The sequence below is a fragment of the Euprymna scolopes genome, chromosome 37, assembly GCF_053919585.1.
Source record: "Euprymna scolopes isolate OS-2025 chromosome 37, ASM5391958v1, whole genome shotgun sequence".
Classification (NCBI taxonomy): Eukaryota; Metazoa; Mollusca; class Cephalopoda; order Sepiida; family Sepiolidae; genus Euprymna; species Euprymna scolopes.
This window is the reverse complement of record NC_136518.1, coordinates 42644965-42664269: the sequence shown is the minus strand read 5'-3', so window position 1 is coordinate 42664269 and position 19305 is coordinate 42644965. Positions and strand designations below refer to the sequence as shown.

The 19305-nt window shown below is 35.7% G+C and overlaps 1 protein-coding gene across 1 annotated transcript in view; it reads right to left on the bottom strand.

The window, feature by feature from the left end:
* The window catches only part of LOC145261136 (carbonic anhydrase-related protein 10-like), a 1563849-nt gene that overhangs the window by 129730 nt on the left and 1414814 nt on the right, over positions 1–19305 (bottom strand). Inside the window, exon 5 of the mRNA XM_080119410.1 lies at positions 1423–1614. Coding sequence (XP_079975536.1) covers positions 1423–1614 — 192 coding nt within the window. The remainder of the gene's footprint in view (positions 1–1422; positions 1615–19305) is intronic.

The window sequence follows — 19305 nt, the reverse complement described above, 5'->3', positions numbered from 1 at the left end:
GGCCAGAGGCTTACTTGGCCTAAAAACTTAGTAAGACGACAACAACTACGGATGGCAGTAATTGCTGAGAATGCAGTTTGGAGATGCGGAGTTCCTATTTCGTCGCGGTTACTACCCGACGAAGGGCAGAGGAATAGTTGGTTGGAACGTCGTGAAACAACATCTAAGAGAAAGATGACGATAATAGTCCGCAATAAATAAAAATTATGGGAATAATCAAAATTAAACGACATCAGGCTAAATTCAGTCGCCATTTGGCTTTGATTTCGCTTATTCATATGACATATTGCCACATTTCATATGTGCTTTTCTCGACTTTACATACGTAATCCTAATTGGATTTTAAATCGAAATGATTTCTGATTTCATAATATATAAGAAAAAAAAGCAACATAAAATTATTTTAATGACTGCACTGTATTTTTCTTGCATTGTGTTCTGGCAGCGACCTATGAACTTTGCCCGTAATATATATATATATATATATATATATATATATATATATATATATATATATATATATATATTTACCCTAGCATATGTGTAGCCACTAGTTTTCATATATATATATATATATATATATATATATATATATATATATATATATATATATATAAATATGTAAACTAGTGGCTACACATATGCAAATATGTTTCAGTGACCACCTTGCTAGGGTAAATCACATCATCAGGCCAAGAATATCCCCGAAAGCTTAGCTTTTGCATATGTGTAGACACTAGTTTTCATATTCAACATATTCATAATGTTCTGTCTAAACATTGAGCACTCTTTGGTAGACACGTTGTTTAAATAACAAAACAATACTACCAATAATATATATATATATATATATATATATATATATATATATATATATATATATATATTAGTGTTTAAAAAGTAAATGGAGTCATATCAAGTCGAGGATAATTAATACATAAAAAAGAGTTGGGAAATTTCATATGTAATAAAGACCTTGTATATGACAATGCGGAGACTGTCGCTCTGTAGGCAAAACGAACTCTCATGAATTAGAATTATTTAAAAAGCTTTAAAAAATGTCTATGTCTCGTCAATATATTTAGTTTTTGTTCTGCAATTACAAGCAGATATGACGTTCCCTGCCGCTTTCCATTGTAACGACTGTGTTCCATTTCTTTCTTCCATGTCGTTTTTTTTATTTATGTTTATATTCCCCCCCCCATTTGGCGTTATTTAAACGTTATTCGCTGATGTTTTATTTTAAATATTATTCGCCGACGATTTATTTTTAAAAACGAATCGATCGAATGGTACCTCGGATGTTATATATTGTATATTAGGCTGCGAAAAATCATACGAGAATTGTCCGCATTCATCGAATAACTACTTTATTACTGAACATTTTTATATTCATATAAAATTGAAATATTGAAAACTTACTTCCGCTGAGAAGGAGTGCCCAGCTATAGTGTGTTCTGATCCCTGTGATTCTGAACTTCCAAAATGGATCTTGACTTCATGGATTTGGTATCGATAAGAGAGAGGTCCACCTGTCAGGAAGACTTGATCTTTCTCTCCAGGATCGAGGCGAAACGTAACATCACGCCCCGTGTTAATCAAAGATCCACCAGACTGTAAAAAAAAAAGAAGAAAACTTAAAACAGGAAATAAATTCATAAAACAACAATATATTAAAAAAAATATTTTGGGATAATTGCAGCAAGCCCAAATTAATCGCGCCAACTTGCCAAAAGTGCTCTTTTAACAATTACGCTTATAAAGAGCACTTTTTTTTTAAAGTAGGCACAATTACCCCAAAGTACGCTAATTTAACTTTTGACAAAATGCGGATCCTTTAAATTTTAAAGTCCATGAACATTTTTTAACAATCAAATCAAAATAAAAATACCTATACTTGGCACCTCAGTGAGTTTCATTGAAAATCCTGTTCGCTTGGTTAGGCCAAGTGCAACCTCAAGGCGTTTACTACGAATAAAGGTTATATAGACTTGCCAGTAGAGCCAAATTAATTAATGATTATCCCCAGTGTCTGATGATATTAATTAATATCTAGGTAAAAGGGAAACATATGTATCAGTCAATAAATCGTAAACAAAGATGAAAAAAATACAAATAAGTTATACCAAATGCAGTAGAATTTTATTTTCTAGTGAGCAGTATACTTTTTACATTCTGGAATCGTTTTTTAAGATGTTTTATTTATTTCATCTCCATCAATCTTTTACTTACGGTCAGCCCATTCCTTTTAATTGAAAAAATAATAATGTAATCATTCACATCTCCTATATGTAATATATAAAATTGGAAGTAGTTAGAGAACTGACTTCTCCAACGAAACCTGGGCCAGTTGACTTTTACTGAATGAATAATTATTTAAAAATTTTAAATATTACTCATCCGGGGCAATACCAGCCAAGAAAATACCAATCTTTTAAGCGAAAATTGAATGCCTACTGGAAAGAACGTGGATGCTTACTAGATATTATCTTCGAGTTTGTCAGGACAACATAGCACAAGGATATTTTCCCTACAAGTAAACCCTGACTAAGTATTCAAAATAACATAGAATTCGCACGACAGTTCTAATCCATAAAATTCTTTATTTGGCCAATCAACTCTGGTATCTTGACTTCATTACTCCTCACACACCTTTCACTATCCCTTACAGTATCCCTGCCACCCTTGAATCTATTATGTTACTAAAAAACAAAAACAAAAGCAACTGATGCTTAATTCATGCAAGTTGGTCCAAAGGCAGTTTGAAACGTTCCATACGTTTCTGTGGTACTTTTGAAAGTTTAAAATAGAATTTTATTGCATATTGTATTTTTAAATTTCCCTAACATCCAGATTGCATTGTTGAAATTCACCAGCTGATAAAATCAGGCTTTAGTACAATGTATTCCAATTCCTGCTGTAGCTAGTCATTTTTTGAACCTGAAATCATAAGAATTAGTCTGTCATCTCAGAAGATGTATAGCAATAACATACTGATTTTTCACATTTCTACGTAAATTTTTAATGCCTGTACAAAAAAGTCTTGCAACTTATTTAAGGCACCTCGTATCTACTTGTAATATTATATGTAAATACACAAAAAAATATTTTATGTATCTAAATATAATATTACACTATCTATCTACCTACCTATCTATCTATATATATATATGTGTGTGTGTGTGTGTGTGTGTGTGTGTGTGTATGTGTGCATGCGTATATATCTTCTTCTTCTGCTTGCCTGTCCGTCGAAGTCGACGATGACCAAGGTATCAATCAGTTCGGCGTCGGGGGTCGGTGGGTCCTGAGATGGCTGATGAGGTCAATCCGTGCTCGGCAGACTCTTCCACACTCTGGACACGTGAAGGCGGTATCGGCAGGCTGAGAACCGGCAGCTCTCTCCTACCTCCTCTTGCGCTTCTGCTGTTCGTGGTCATGCTCCTCTGCCCTGTCGGCTCCCAGACTGATGGCGCAACGCCAGGCAGAACGTTCCGCAGCGCGACTCTCCCAAGACTGGGGGCTGATGTCAAAGTCTTTGAGGGAGATTCTCGGGCAGTCTTTATATCGTTTCTTTTGGCCTCCTGCAGTCCGCTTTCCCTGACTGAGTTCCCCATAGAAGAGTTGTTTGGGGATTCGGCCGTCAGGCATGCGATAGACATGGCCTGCCCACCGGAGCTGGGTTTTGCGGATTATGGTGGTGATGGTATGGAGCCCCGCGCACTTCAAATTCCAGGAATTCTGTCTTGCCAGCGGATTTTGAGAAGATTACAGAGGAATCTGAGGCAGAAGCTATTCAGCTGTTTTTCATGTCTTTTATATGGCGTCCAAGGTTCACAGCCGTAGAGTAAGGTTGTCAGGACGACTGCTCGGTATACTTTCAGTTTGGTTGCGAGTGTAATGCCTCTCCTCTTCCACACATTATCTCTAAGTCTTCCAAATACACTGCTCGCTGTGGAGGTCATATGGTTAACCTCAATGTTAATGTTGGCGGTGCGGGAGAGGGTGCTGCCAAGGTAGGTGAATTGCTCCACAGCATGAATCTTCTGCCCTTTGACAGTGATGGCGGGTTCGTGGTATGCATCTCCTGGGGCGGGGTGGTACATAACTTCTGTCTTCTGTCACAACTGGTGGAGAATCTGTCCATTTGACGTTGCATCTCTATCGCATTTGGAGCGTTAAGGGCGCAGTCATCGGCAAAGAGAAGGTCTCTGATGATGGTTTCCCTCACTCTCGTGACTGCCTGCATTCGCCTGATGTTAAACAATTTCCCGTCACATCTGTACTTTATGTCAATACCACAGTAACTGTCTTTGAAAACGTCCTGGAGCATGGCAGAGAAAACCATGCTGAAGAGCGTCGGGGCTAAGACACAGCCCTGCTTTACTCCGTTGGTCACAGAGAAAGGCCTGGAGGGGTCGCCGTCATCCAGGACAGGGGCGGTCATGCCCTCGTGGAACTGCCTGACAATGGCGATGAACCTGTCTGGACAACCAAATTTTTCCATGATCGGCCAGAGGCCATTTCGGCAAACAGCGTCGAAGGCCTTGGTCAGGTCGACGAACGTGGTGTAGAGGCCCCGGTGCTGCTCGACACATTTCTCCTGCAGTTGGCGTGCAGCAAAGATCATATCAGTCGTCCCGCGGCCCGCTCGAAAGCCACCCTGTCTCTCGGGAAGACGACAATCTTCAAGGTGCACCAGCAGGCGGTTGAGAAGGACGCGGACCAGCATATTCCCGGCGATGGAGAGAAGGGATATCCCGCGGTGGTTGTCACATGACTGACGATTTCCCTGTCGTTTTTAAATGTGAACAATGGTAGCATCACGAATATCTTGGGGTAGTTCTTGACTCTCCCACATGGATTGGAAGAGTTCTGTCAGTCTTACAAGCAGTGTAGGTCCACCAGATTTGTATACTTCTGCTGGAATTGAGTCGGGGCCAGGGTCCTTCCCAGAGGAAAGTTGCTTGATGGCTTTGCTTACTTCCTCTTACGAGGGTGGGATATCGAGCTTCTCGTGGATAGGCTCCTGGCGTAGTCGGTCGATGACTTTATCGTTGATGGAAGATGGCTGGTTTAGCACGCTGTTAAAGTGCTCTGCCCATCTATCAAGGATCTGCTTTTTGTCATTCAAGAGAGTTGTTCCATCGGAGCTAAGCAGGGGCGAGGAGCTAGAGGACTGGGGACCGTAGACAGCCCTCAGCGCATCGTAAAACTTCGTCATATCATGGCTATCGGCATGCTCCTGGATCTCATCTACTTTGGCGCTGAGCAAGGCATCATGCATGGAGTGGAGTCTGGCCTGCACCTTTCTGCGCGTGTTGATGAAGGCAGTTCTTTGCGAAGCACTTGAGGTCACTCTGATGTGCACGGAGAAGTTGGCGTTTCTCCTCCAGGAGGGGCTGAATCTCAGAGTCATTTTCATCAAACCAGTCCTGGTGCTTCTTTTTCTTGGGGCCAATGATTTCGAGAGCGATGGAGTAGGTGGAGTCCCTGAGGTGTGGCCACTGATCTTCAATAGTGTCCGAGATAGTAAGGGGGACAGATAGCTTGTCGTTGATTGCCTCTTGTAGCTCATGGATGACATCTGGACTTTTCAGTTTCTCCACGTCAAGGCACTTTGTGACTTTCTGGCCCTGAGGCCGCCTCTTCGGTTGGATGTAGAGGCACATTTTGGATATAATCAGGCGGTGGTCTGTACAACAGTCGGCATCACACATAACCTTGGTCAACCTTACATCTCTCCTGTCCCTTGCCCTGATGATGACGTAGTCGATCAAATGCCAGTGCTGGGAGCGTGGGTGCATCCACGACGTCTTGCTACGGGTTGGTAGGCGGAACATGGTGTTGGTGATGGAAAGGTCGTGTGCAGCGCAGAGGCTGAGCAGCCGTAGGCCGTTGCTATTGCACTTGCCCACTCCATAGTGGCCAAGGACCCGGTCCCAAGTGGAATGTTCAGTTCCAACACGGGCATTGAAGTCGCCGAGGACGATGAGCTTATCTCTCTGCGGAGCAGCGAAGATGAGGCTTTCCAGATCTTCATAGAACTGGTCCTTGGTATTTTTGCGGTTAGTCATAGTTGGTGCGTATGCGCTGATCAGTGTGGCGGTTCTTCCCTTGCTGAGCGGGAGTTGCATCTTCATCAGTCGGTCATTCATGCCGTCCGGGATGCTGACCAGCTTCCTTACGTGCTCAGTCTTGATGGCAAAGCCCACGCAAGCCTCTCTGCGCTCCTAACTGCTGCGTCCACTCCAGAAAAAGGTGTAGCCGCCACCTGACTCTGTCAGTTGACCCTTGTCTGAGAGGCGAGTCTCATTGAGGGCTGCGATGTCTACCTTATAGCGGGCAAGCTCCCTTGCTATAAGAGCAGTTCTTCTCTCTGATCGGTCAGCTCTGGTGTTGTCGAGCAAAGTACGAACATTACATGATGCTAAGGTAAGCACCAACCCTTTCTTTATCATTTCTCGACCGCTGTGAGGGAAATCCTTGCAGCCGCGGTATGCTGGCCAGAGGTGATGGTGAAGCAGCTATGTTTAGGGTTCCTTTTATCGCCCCGTCCTCATGCCATGGAGGCGAGCAGAGTGACCCTGAAAAGGACTGCTCGGTCGGCCTGCACCCCCTCGCTGCTTCGGTCGAGTGGAGTACGACCAGTTTCTGGGCCGCCTGTGTGCAGGTTTGCAGGTACAGCTCCCAGTGATTTCCACACCTGCTGCTTTGCCGCTCGCCCATCGCCACAGGGCTTGTTGTTGACGCAATGTTTTACACCCTGACTTGCGCTAGATTTGGATTATAGTGAGGGGGACTTGCGCTGCATCGGCCTCACTCTCCCGTCCTGGCCCGCCCAATTCGAACGGCAAGACATTTCGAGAGGGCTGGGGACGACCAAGGGTGCAGGAGCTGCCGGAGGGAGGCAAGTACGCCGTCCAACCGCCTACGGGGCTCCACTCCGTCGTTTCTGTCGGGGTTGCTCCCCTAGCTTTATCCATTTCCATGGCTCTCACAAGGCAGTGAGGCCATTTGACCCATGGCTGGGATAGGGATTGGTAATGTGTCATAGCATGTCCACACGTCGGTGGGCCGTAGCACAGCCCCTCTGGGACTCCCTACTGTTCCGAGATCCTCTACTGATTCAGCCTGGAGTCGCATGACAACCAGTTACCGTCTGTGACCACGAGGAGGCACAGCACAGGTATTAATGATGGAGAGGCTGTGTACTGGCAGGAGATTTCCACACTCGGCTTCTCGTTTCGCGCAAGGCACACACACAATATATATACACATACACACAAACGTTTATATGAATATTAGTGATATATATATATGTATGTATATTAATGATACACACACATACACACGCACAAACAAACACACATACACACACTTATATTTTCTAAAGAAGCTTTGAGTAAAAAGAAATGTAAAAATAAAAATAAAGAATGGCATTTAAATTCCCGGTAAAAAAACTAAATTGAACCTATCGCAGACTCAGCACTTGCATGAATTAAATTCTAAAAAGGCTACAATTGCAAAAGAGAATTCAACTATATAAGAATGAAAAAGAAAAAAAAAACTTAACTAAAATTGGTAAATAGAAGACGGGGATAATTCGCTGCTTACCCTGTAGCTCTCCCGGAGACGAAAAGGATAGTTATAAAATACATGGCTCTCAAGTGGAAAATACTATTTTCCTACTGACAAAATGTAAATACAATACAGTTACTAATCTATACAAAAAATGAAATAATATATATAAGTAAATTTAATAATAATAATAATAATAATAATAATAATAATAATAATAATAATAAAATAGAATCTAAGATCTATTCTGCGATATGTTGATTATCATATAGATTTTATGAGAATATAAATGCATAAAAGCTTAATTATTTTTGGTACCAGATAGGCAAATAGATGACAGGAACGAAACTTAGCCATACAACTCTAAAAATCTAATATATAGTTTAAAGAAGCTTTGAATAAAAATGTAAAAATAAAATATAAAGAATGCACTTTAAATTCCTGGAAATATATATATATATATATATATATATATATATATATATATATATATATATATATATAAAGTGTGACGTCACCGTCTGAAGGAGCAATTTGCTCCCCATTGTGGAGGTTGAGACACTCCTAGGCCCTGAGGGAGGCCGGGTAAATATGCTAAGATATGCTAAGATTGAGCCGGAAATCTCGAGAAGAAAAAAAACTCCTAGAACCTGCACCCGTCCCTCCTCTTCATAGTGACTGCCACCCAGGGGACGAAGAAATAGATTTGTTAGACTTAAAATGTTTTGGCAAACTGAACGATGTACATATGTAAAAAAGTGTAACTTTTGTGAAATTAATTTTTCGTAGATACAAAACCCTGAGTGTCCTCTTTCTCGGCGCATGCAAAGTTTTGCTTTTGCTTTTCAGCAGAATTAAACACAGATACGCTGAGAATCCATGTGAAGGTCTTCCGGAGAGGAGACGTCACAAGCCACAGTTTCCGATGAGGTCAGAGGCCAGTTGCGGACCTGAGCAGGAGAGACACGCCATATATATATATATATATATATATATATATATATATATATATATATATAGAGAGAGAGAGAGAGAGAGAGAGAGAGAAAGAGAGAATGACAAAAAGTTATATTCCAAAATTCATGATGTTGACCAGTTTATAATTTATTCCTTCAATTCAGTTGACTTATACAATTTTGGACAGTATCTGTTTCGTAGCGTAAAATCAATCACTTAATTATTATATCAATCAGTGAAGCTATTATGTCCTTAACTCATCAGAAGAAGTAGCAACAATCAATCCGTCAAAAGGAATTGAAGTGTGATTTGACATGATTAAAATCCGAAAATTAGAACAGAAGCTGCAAATACCTTTTTATTTTTTCCATTACGCCATATTGAATTTTTATCAAACGAAGTCATTAATTAATTGCCAAACAAAGCTGAAATCGAAATAACCGGTAGTTGATATATCTGCTATTATAGAAAATACAGTTTTTTTTTTATTTCAAGACTGTCAACTCTTAAACCACCCTGCATATATATATATATATATATATATATATATATATATATATATATATATATATATATATATATATATATATATATATATAGTGGTTTAAGAGTTGGCAGACTTGAAATAGAAAACTGTATTTTCTATAATAGCAGATTTGGCAACTACCGGTTATTTCGATTTCAGCTTTGTTTGGCAATTTATCATAAATGGCACGATTAATTTGCTGAGAGTAACATTTCAGAAACCAATAATTTCACAAAATGGGCTTGTAAACTGGCCATCTTGTTCGTGCGATTTTACCACATTAGATTATTTTCATTTTGCAATATATAAAGATCCATATTTACGCTGATAAACCAGACAAAATAAGCCACTTAGAATACAACATTCGACGCCTTATATCCGAAATACAACCTAATCCGTATTCAAAGAGTTTGTGAAAAAATTATATTTTAAATTATAAATGCCAACAATTAATCTCTGAGATAAACCACATATTTCTATAAGAAAAATATATTTCTATAATGTATTTTAATTTATATTTCGCCGCCTCTAAAAACATACCCTACACACACATACACACACGTGTGTGTGCTTGTAGGTATTTACATATACGCATATAAAATATATGCATATCTACACATATATGTACATAAATAACATACATACATGTGCATATATATGTATATGATTCATATATAAATAAATATATATTTAGCTATCTATATATATGCATATTAAATATGCGTATATATATATACACACATATGCACATAACAGACATATATACATATGCATATATATGTATATAAATTATCTTGGAATTTTGAACAATCAATTACGTGAAAAAAATACAAGCATCCACTTTAAAACGTTTTAATAAAAAATAGATCGGATATAAAAATCCATTATCTGTTTTCGTTCGGATATAAAACTAAATAAAACGAAGCAATCTTAAGATGCGTCCTCTTAATCTGTGCGTTTAACGATGACAGTTCTTTTTCAAACACTAAAACGTAACTGAACAAAGAAACCGTGTCGTTAACTTAGTAATTAGAACATCAGTTAGTCGTGAGACTGCATACGTCCACCAGATAATGTAAGAATGAGCGAAAGTTTCATCTGTGCGTTATTTTTCTATATGTAGGACTTATATCCAATATTTTATCAGTGTAACGTTAATAACATCAAAAATATTCATTAATAAAAATGGAATTTTGCGATTTAGTTACTTGTATCAAAATAATGTAAACATCGGAAATTGGAACTACTGTCTATATTTCGCACGGTGACTAAAGTTTTTATGATGAAATTCAAATATCAAGGCCAAGGTCATACATTACGTGAAACTTAATTCGTTATAATATGAGTCAAGTTCTACGAAGAACAGAAACGAAGCCATTGACAAAAGTATGAGTTTCACCTTTCCCATAATCTTGACGTGATTTCCTCAAATCAGTTCTAATTTTAAACATGGTTGATATTTTTACCAAGGTTGGTGACAATCAATCAATAAATGTTGCCGCTAGGCTTTACACAAATAAACACACGAACAAACAAACAAACAAACAAAAATAAAACATAGTTACACTTTGTGTATATAAAATGTTTTTATTTTGAAGAGTTCTTGCTTTTAAACATATTTTAATGAATATCTGTAAAATTAATCACGCATTCGAATTACTCGTATTTTTCAGATTGAAAAAAAACTGTAAAAAATAACAATTTTGTTAAAGGTTTATCTATTTTGTTCATTTACTTAGATAATTTTAAAGTAAAATGATCTTTTCTTAACCATACGGTTCTATGCTGCAATGATCATATATAATTCTAACAGGTAGTTTTGTGAATTGTTCGGCGACCATGTTGTGTCAGAATTCTGTAAGTTTTTTTCTTGTATCGGAACTCAGTCGGTGACTAATGTAATTGGCTAGTCAACAATTTCCCCTCTGCCTTTGTCCGAGAAATCGTTTTATTGATCGATGCGGAGACTTTTCGTTGTAATGTGTCCTTCTCATGTTATGAGCAAACGAGCTGAAATATATGTTCGGATACTAGAATAAAAACAAAATATATTTCAAATATACTTATTTGTAATTATACTAACGTGGAGTTACATTTCTTAATATATAAAGCTTATAAGTTAAAATTATACGTTCTTTTCTGTTCAATTTCTGTTCAACTTCTGGGCTTTTGTCTCATAAATATCTCTCATCCAAAATACACTCAGGCCACATGACCAATCCAATGAACTAATTGCGGAAAAACAATTAAAAACAGCCGTTCAACACTGTTTTTTATAACTCAACAAACACAGTTGAAATTTTTGTCGTTCGTCATGCGTGAAACATAACACAATTATTTTACAATGCAACATATAGTTACCTTTCGACACCAAAATTATGTTTATTGTATGCATATTTATTTAGTTATTTCATTTATTTATTCTATTTAGCTGTTTACCTTTCTTTCTTTAATTTTGTGAGTGAGAGGCAGTCGTTGAAATTTAAAACGCCACGTGAGCCACTGGGTCGTTGATCGATCCGGGAGACGCTAAAATCATTAAAAGTTCTATTGAACAGTTCAGTTAAATGCAATTCAGATAATGGGGCCTCAGCTCAGTGAGCGGTACCGATACGCGAAAAAACCGTAGAGAGTTAGGCCCCAAAACGGTGCGTATTCTCTCTTGACGACCCGACATTATCTGCATACCGAAATGGATGACTCGACAAAGAATAAAAAACGATACACTTTATTACATATAAGTATACAAGGAGATGTAGGCTCCGATATGGTGTGTATTCTCTCCTGATTACCCGACATTATCTGAAGACAGAAATGAAATACACAGCAAGTTAACATATCTGATAAATTAAATTATATATACGTTTTCAACGTATCCTATTTCTTGCACACAACACTGTTTTCTGTTGGCCGCTCGGTTCATTGCGTGTTTCTGCTAGTTTCGGTAGCACATATTATTCTATAGTCACTTTCCGACATAAAAAATGGTGTCATAACCGCACACATGTTTTCGACCAGTAGGATTTATTCTACTTGAAGAATTATACATTCACATTTTTCGAATGGATCGTTTAGAACTGTCTACATTTTATTTAAAATTTAAATAACGTTGAAAATGATAATTGAAAGATTATTTTATTTGGGAGTCACCACTTATCAAGGCTTGACGGTAACTCGAGGATAAAAGTTAATGAATTTATTGTGGGAATGTAGTAATCGTTATTGGTGTAAATTGGGTAAAATTTTATTATTTATGAAGACGGATAAATAGAAGTAATTGGTTGTATTTTTTGTTCGAGACTCCTAAAAAACGCTTCTCCAGTTCGATACAAAACACCTGATGAAGGCCGGAAGGCAAAACGGCCGAAACGTTGTGACTATATCAACGAAGATGAGGAAGTCAGTCCGTCAATCTCAATAAAGGATAAACAGGAACTTTTTTACATTAGATTTGAAGGCTACTATGTTGTACTTAAACGAAGAATAGGCCAGGCGAACTTCTAGGAAACTAATTTTTTCATGGACTCTGCATTTATATTAAGGCACAGATATAGAAAGGTAATCGTATATAATGGCTGCAGTGTTTTTATTTTTTTGTGAATGTCTTGCAAGAGGGGACAATAGATTGGAGTTTAGACGAGCACTTTAAATGCAGAATAATTTTCTCTCGCAATTATTGAAGAATTAAAGTTTTAAAGTTTTAAAAATTTATGTAAAATTGTAGCAGAAAAAAAGGTAAAATAATGTAAACATGAGATTCTAAAAATAAGATAATCATGGAAATAATTTTTATTAATAAATTCACTAGAAAAAAAAATTAGAAAGTCGAAAATGAAATTCGAATAAAAAGCAAGCGACAAACTAAACGATATGTAAATCAAAAAATCGTGATGGAATTCAAAACGTTCAAAAATCAAATAATGTAATAAACATTTATAGAAATAAATGAATAAAAACGATATTCTCAAGATATGTCTATTCAAACTACACGTTTAGCGATGAAAAATCTATTCATCATGAAAAATCTGTATTGTTAAGCGTAACTGACGAACAGAAATGCTATTTGGAACTTCAGAATGAAATATTGACAAGAATACTATTTAAAACGTAATGGTGATGAACCGGCTTTTTTTTTACGCTGACAGCATCGTGTAGGTGCATTTTCAATCTTAACAGGACATCAAAAAACGCTAGTTGAAACTTCAACGTAACAGACAAATAATTTTTTTTCCGATGTAAGCATTGACACCGAGAATGACTTTTAAATCTTAAACGTGACAGATCACCGCAAATTTTATTTCAGCCGTAAGCGAGATACATTAAGACAAACTTATTTAACACTTAAACATAGGAGATTGACGATAAAGCTATTATAAACCTAAACATGTTAGAAAAATATTTCTAGCATAAACGAAACCGAGTAACGAAAACCTCTCTTCAACTTAAACGTGATAGACCACCTCAAATGTTGATTCTAGCGTGATGGACCAACTGTGCACAAAATGTTTATAGAGTTGACTGGAAGGAATAAATTGTTTCCTTTAAAACAGTGATGAACATGTTATTTCAAATTTGAGCGTAAGGAACGACGGACAACGCCCCGCTAAATATACAAGGACTCATTTATCAAAATCGAGTAAAAATGGAATAGAAAAATGAAATCAAGAGAAAAAGAAGTTGGCAAAATTAAAATTGCGTAAAATGACAAATTAATTCGAGTCTAAAGTGATAATTGTTAAAGTTGAAATAATTAGACGCGCCATTAATTGCTTTAGTGTTACCCGATGTGGAATAAATTTAGTAATGCACAAATTGAGAGAGACAAGTAAAGAGGAACGTTAGGGAAACTGGGAATTGTGTGCGAAAATCGTTGAATTCAATTAAATATTATAGAGTTTGGTTTGACTTGGTTTGATTTTATTTGCTTTTTCTTTTGTTTGGTTTGGTTTGGTATGGTCTGATAAGGATTATATGAAAATAGATTATTCGTTTTTATTTTAGTTTGGCTTGGTTTAGTTCAATCTGCTTAGCTTGGTTTGGTTTGTTTTTGGTTTAATTTTATTTGCTTTGCTTAAGTTAGGTGTGGCGTAGTTTGCGTTTTGCATGATTCGGTTTGATATGGTTTGGTTTGCTTCAGTTTGCCTTGGTCGTGTTGTTTTTGTTCGATTGGCTTGCTCAACGGTACATAGCATGCTTTAATTATATAATGTCAAAAAACAATACTTTATTTCTTGTAAGATAAGAAGCTTTATCTTTTCGTACACAAACTAAAACTTTTCGTGCAATAAAAGGGACCTATTTTCGATTATGTAAAGATGGAATGCAATACACTCAAAGATCGGTTACTCGGCTATATGTAACGCGCTTAAAACTCTCTTTTTGACATTGATCTCAGAGTCTTAAATGGATGCAAGTAGAGTCCGTTGGACTTCACTCCCCTACAAGGACAGATTATGACAGAAATGTGGGGTTTTATGTAAATGCATCAAGCTCTCTCAAAACGAATCGAATACAAAAATAAACAGTATAGTTCCGTTTGCAACTGGAACATGTTAGTGTTTCTCACTCAACAGTTAATAAATCAATTTCCTATTCAAACGCAGAAAGTAATTCCTTGAACATTATTTTTTTGTAAAAGAATACAAAAGTGTTTCCAAACTGTTTTATTCAATTAATTAATTTTTCCTCTACTGGGACGAAAAAAAGTTTGGAAACACTTTTGTATTCTGTTACAAAAAAAATTAATGTTCAAGGAATTAATATATATATATATATATATATATATGTATATATATACTATTTTAAAACTAAACAATACAGTGTTAGGCTGCACCAGTTTGGTCACGCTGGATCTGGAGCAAAATCTGTTTGGTAGGTAAAGATCGGTTGGTCAACGAATTTCACCAAATAACGACTTCAAAGGGTACAAACACAAATAATCGAATTTCTCGATTGCATATATTTCCCGTTCGTAAAATGCTTTCTGTCGCTATTGTTTGCTTGAAAGAGAATATTTTTAATATTCGATGCATTTATTTCATTTAAAAGATATTTCTATCAGTTATATAATAGGTAAATCACCAATTAATAAATCTTACATTAAAAAAATATTTTGCAATAATCTTTGAAATACATTTATTTTTCTGATAAAGTGAATGATAGTAAATTATCTGGCTAGATTTTAAATGTTGGGCTTAACTAGCATTTAAGCTGATATATCAAACTTTGATTATGTATGAGCAAATACTTTCCAATAATTAGTGAAAAACTTAAATTGGCAAGGATAATACTGGTTATTTAAAATTGAAGAATATCCACGGAATTGTTTTTCTTACAACTAAAATTTTGTTTTTATTCTGCATACTTTTTAAACATGTGCAGAAAAACTTAACATTAAAAAGTAAAATGACTTCATCGAATTCTGGCTAACGCCGAATCAATACACTATATACAAACTTTATTAAATTTGAAAAGGCAAATAACGTCTCTGTGCAGACGACCGTTTTTATCATCCCGTGCAAGGTGAGGGGCCTTTAAGCTTCTCGCCACATACCACCGCCATACTCGCCTTTGCACGGTTGAGCAGGTTTCTCCACAAAGAGGCCAAACGTAATGAAACAATGGCGAAAGCTGAAGAGTCATCAAGTCAAGCATTTCTGATTTATAGAGACTGGTTTTAGTTTTGGCATTAATAATAATGGCTGAATAAACAAGTGGACAAAAAAATAATGCTTGAATAAATAAGTAGATGACAAAAAAGAATAAAATGAAACGCAGCAAATTCACAGAAAATACATTTCCATTTTACCATTATTCTAAGAACATAATTCATGAGGAAAAACAGATTGATGAAGTTGTTGGGTTTTTATACGGCGTATCAACCCTTATAAAATTAAGCAGGTTAGATCGAAGAAAAACTATTTCTAGCGTAAACGAAACAGAGTAATGCAAACCTCTCGTCAACTTAAACGTGATAGACCAAACTCAAATGTTGATTCCAGCGTGATGGACCAACTATGCACAAAATGTTTATAGAGTTGACAGGAAGGAATAAATTGTTTCCTTTCAAACAGTTACGAACATGTTATTTCAAATTTGAGCCTCATGAACGACGGACAGCGCCCCGCTAAATATACGAGGACGTACCTATCAAGAACGAGTAAAAATGGACTTAAAAAAGGAAATCAAGAGAAAAAAAGTTGGCAAAATTAAAATTGCGTAAAATGACAAATTAATTCGAGTCTAAAGTGATAATTGTTTATACTTCGAATTTCTTTCAAATTTGGGTTTATAAATATTATACAATTTTAAATATTCGGGCCCTACTTATCTTGAATGTCACTGTCACAACTTCACGGTCGATCAAATCACCAATGAAGTACTGTTGCCACATCTGGGGAGGTGCAGAACCAGAGTACAAAGCAATCTTCACAATTCAATTTATTACATTATATAAGCAATTCTTTATGCTGTAGTAGTTTATGTTATAAAGTTATTATATTTTTTACACGAATATCTTGTCCTTTTTAATTCCACTTATAACAACTAGTCGTTTACTTTTCCATGTTTAAGCTTAACCATATTAATTTTCATAAACGCATTTTTCTATTGTAATATGAGAATATATATATATATATATATATATATATATACATATATATATATATATATATATATATATATATATATATTAGGCACCGCCAAAAATGGCCGCAAAATCAAGTTGTTGTTGTTTTTTAAAACGAAATTACATTTATTAAAATCCATTATTTCTGAGTAACTTTTTTTTTCCAGAAAGATAAAACCCTGAATTTTATCATATAGAAAACAGAATAATGTAATACTTTTTCTACTATTTTTAATTAAATTTTAAATATTAAATTTTCCCAAAAAGTTAACAATTGACATTTTTTGTCTTGCACAAAAAACGTACATAAATGTTTAAAAAAAAAGGTTTTTGAAATAATTTATTTATTTGTTGTCTAACTAAGATTTAGGATGATTTTCTAAGAGAATATGCAAAAATATTATAATATAAGTACCTGGATTTCAAATAATTCCACTTATTCATATAGGCAACCAGTTACTTCGCGTCGATCTAGAGTCTAGATCGACAATGTTTACGTTTGCATTTGATAAAAAGCAAACTATAGAAGACCAAACAGGCCAAAAAAACTTATTTTTCAGTGACGAAAATTTCAATGTATTATTAACGCTGAGGCTGGCCAGTACCAGATGAGTGACCATTTGTATGAGTTTGGTTTTTAATGTGTATGTGTGTGGGGGCCAGGCTCCCCAAAATGGGGGGGGGACAATTTAAAGCAGAATGGAAAAAAATATTTCAGCGCGTTTGGTCCACCGTAGTCGAAAGGCGGCAAACGTTTTCAAACGGCATCGAAAAAATGATGCTATTTTTAACACAAAGGGCACAATATTTATCGATTTCTTTAAATCCATTCTTCAATGCATACCATGTTTAATAATGGTCATGCATTATTCGGCTCGCTAAAGAAAAAAGGTAATTTATTTATCAAAGATTTTAAAATGGCTTTTTTCGTATAAATATTAATTTTTTTTTGTTTCGCTTAACTTAAATTAATTATTTTACTTAACATATTCACACTTCAAAACTCTAAAGCGGGATAATTATACACAATCGAAGTTCTGATATTCAGACGTCAAAATAAGGTATGCAAACAATTTTTTTTTAATCTATAATTCTGTCCCTTACAACGACACAATATGTTGTGTTCAGTTTCAGATGATTATCTTAAGCATATTTGTACCCCCTCAAAACAAGGGGGGGGTTTGTAAGCAATATATATATATATATATATATATATATATATATATATATATATATATAAACATCGTTTATGAAAAATAAGTACACTGTTATAAAGTACATTCTTCTTTTAATAATCGCTGAAAATTTCGTATTGATCGGATCATTACCTGATTTTTGGTAGATTTTTAAAAAGACGGTCCGTCAAAAAGTACTTACCTGACCCCCCCCCAATTTTAGCGGTGCCTAATATATATATATATATATATATATATATTATCAATATTACCCGTCGTTGATTGAGTTCAAAAACAGCCTACAGAAGATGGACTCTGATTTATGAAAGTCTGATAGGTTATGAAAAGGAAGGGTTGTAAAGAGATAGCTTCGAATTCGGGGGTATCAAAACCACAGCAAAATATGATGAAAGTAAAAATAAAATAGATGAACCCCATAATTTATTATACCATATCTGTTCATACTGAAACACTTATCACAATATTCTGTGGATCTATATTAAAAAAAAACTTGTTAAACTTTGTGACATATTTCCATTCTATGGAGGTCAGGCGCGCACGAACACCCCATAATTTTATTATACCATATTTTTTCAAACTGAAATATAATTATCAAAGTATACTTACGCAGATAGATATGAAATGTATTTATTAAAGTTTGTGTCTATTTCCATTCTATGGAGGCCAGACGCGAACGCAGACCCCACAATTTTATTATACCATCCCTATTTAAGTTAAACATACTTATCAAAGTATTCTCATGTACATCGATATCAAAAACACTTGTAAACGTTTTTTATATAATTTTTTTTATTTCAATACTTGTGGACCAGGCGCGAACGGAGACCCCACAATATTAATGAACCACTGTTCTGCAGGATCAAACATACCCATTCCTGTGTCTCGATACATCTTATATATATATATATATATATATATATATGTAATCAGTTTTTTAAAATAGTAACCATATAGGAGCCTATTCGTGACCACACACACACACACACACACACACACACATACACACACACACACACACACACACGCACAGACACACGCACGCACACACACGGCTTTATATTATAGATATATATAATATAAAGCTGAACGTCTGTGTGTGTGTGTGACTGGTCACGAATAGGCTCCTATATAGTTGAGTATTTTAAAAAACTGATTACATATAATGATAGATGTATCGAGGGTCAGTAATGGGTAGGTTTGATCTGGAAGGACGGTGGTTAATAAAAAATGTAGGGTCTGCGTTCGCGCCTGGCCCCCAAAGTAAGGAAATAAAAAATGAAAAAAAAAAACGTTTACAAGGGTTTTTGATATAGATTTTCATAAGAATACTTTCAACTTAAATAGGGATAGTATAATACTGTACTCCACGAAAATATGGCCAAAACTTTAACAAAGACTTTTCATCTCTATTTTCGTAAGTA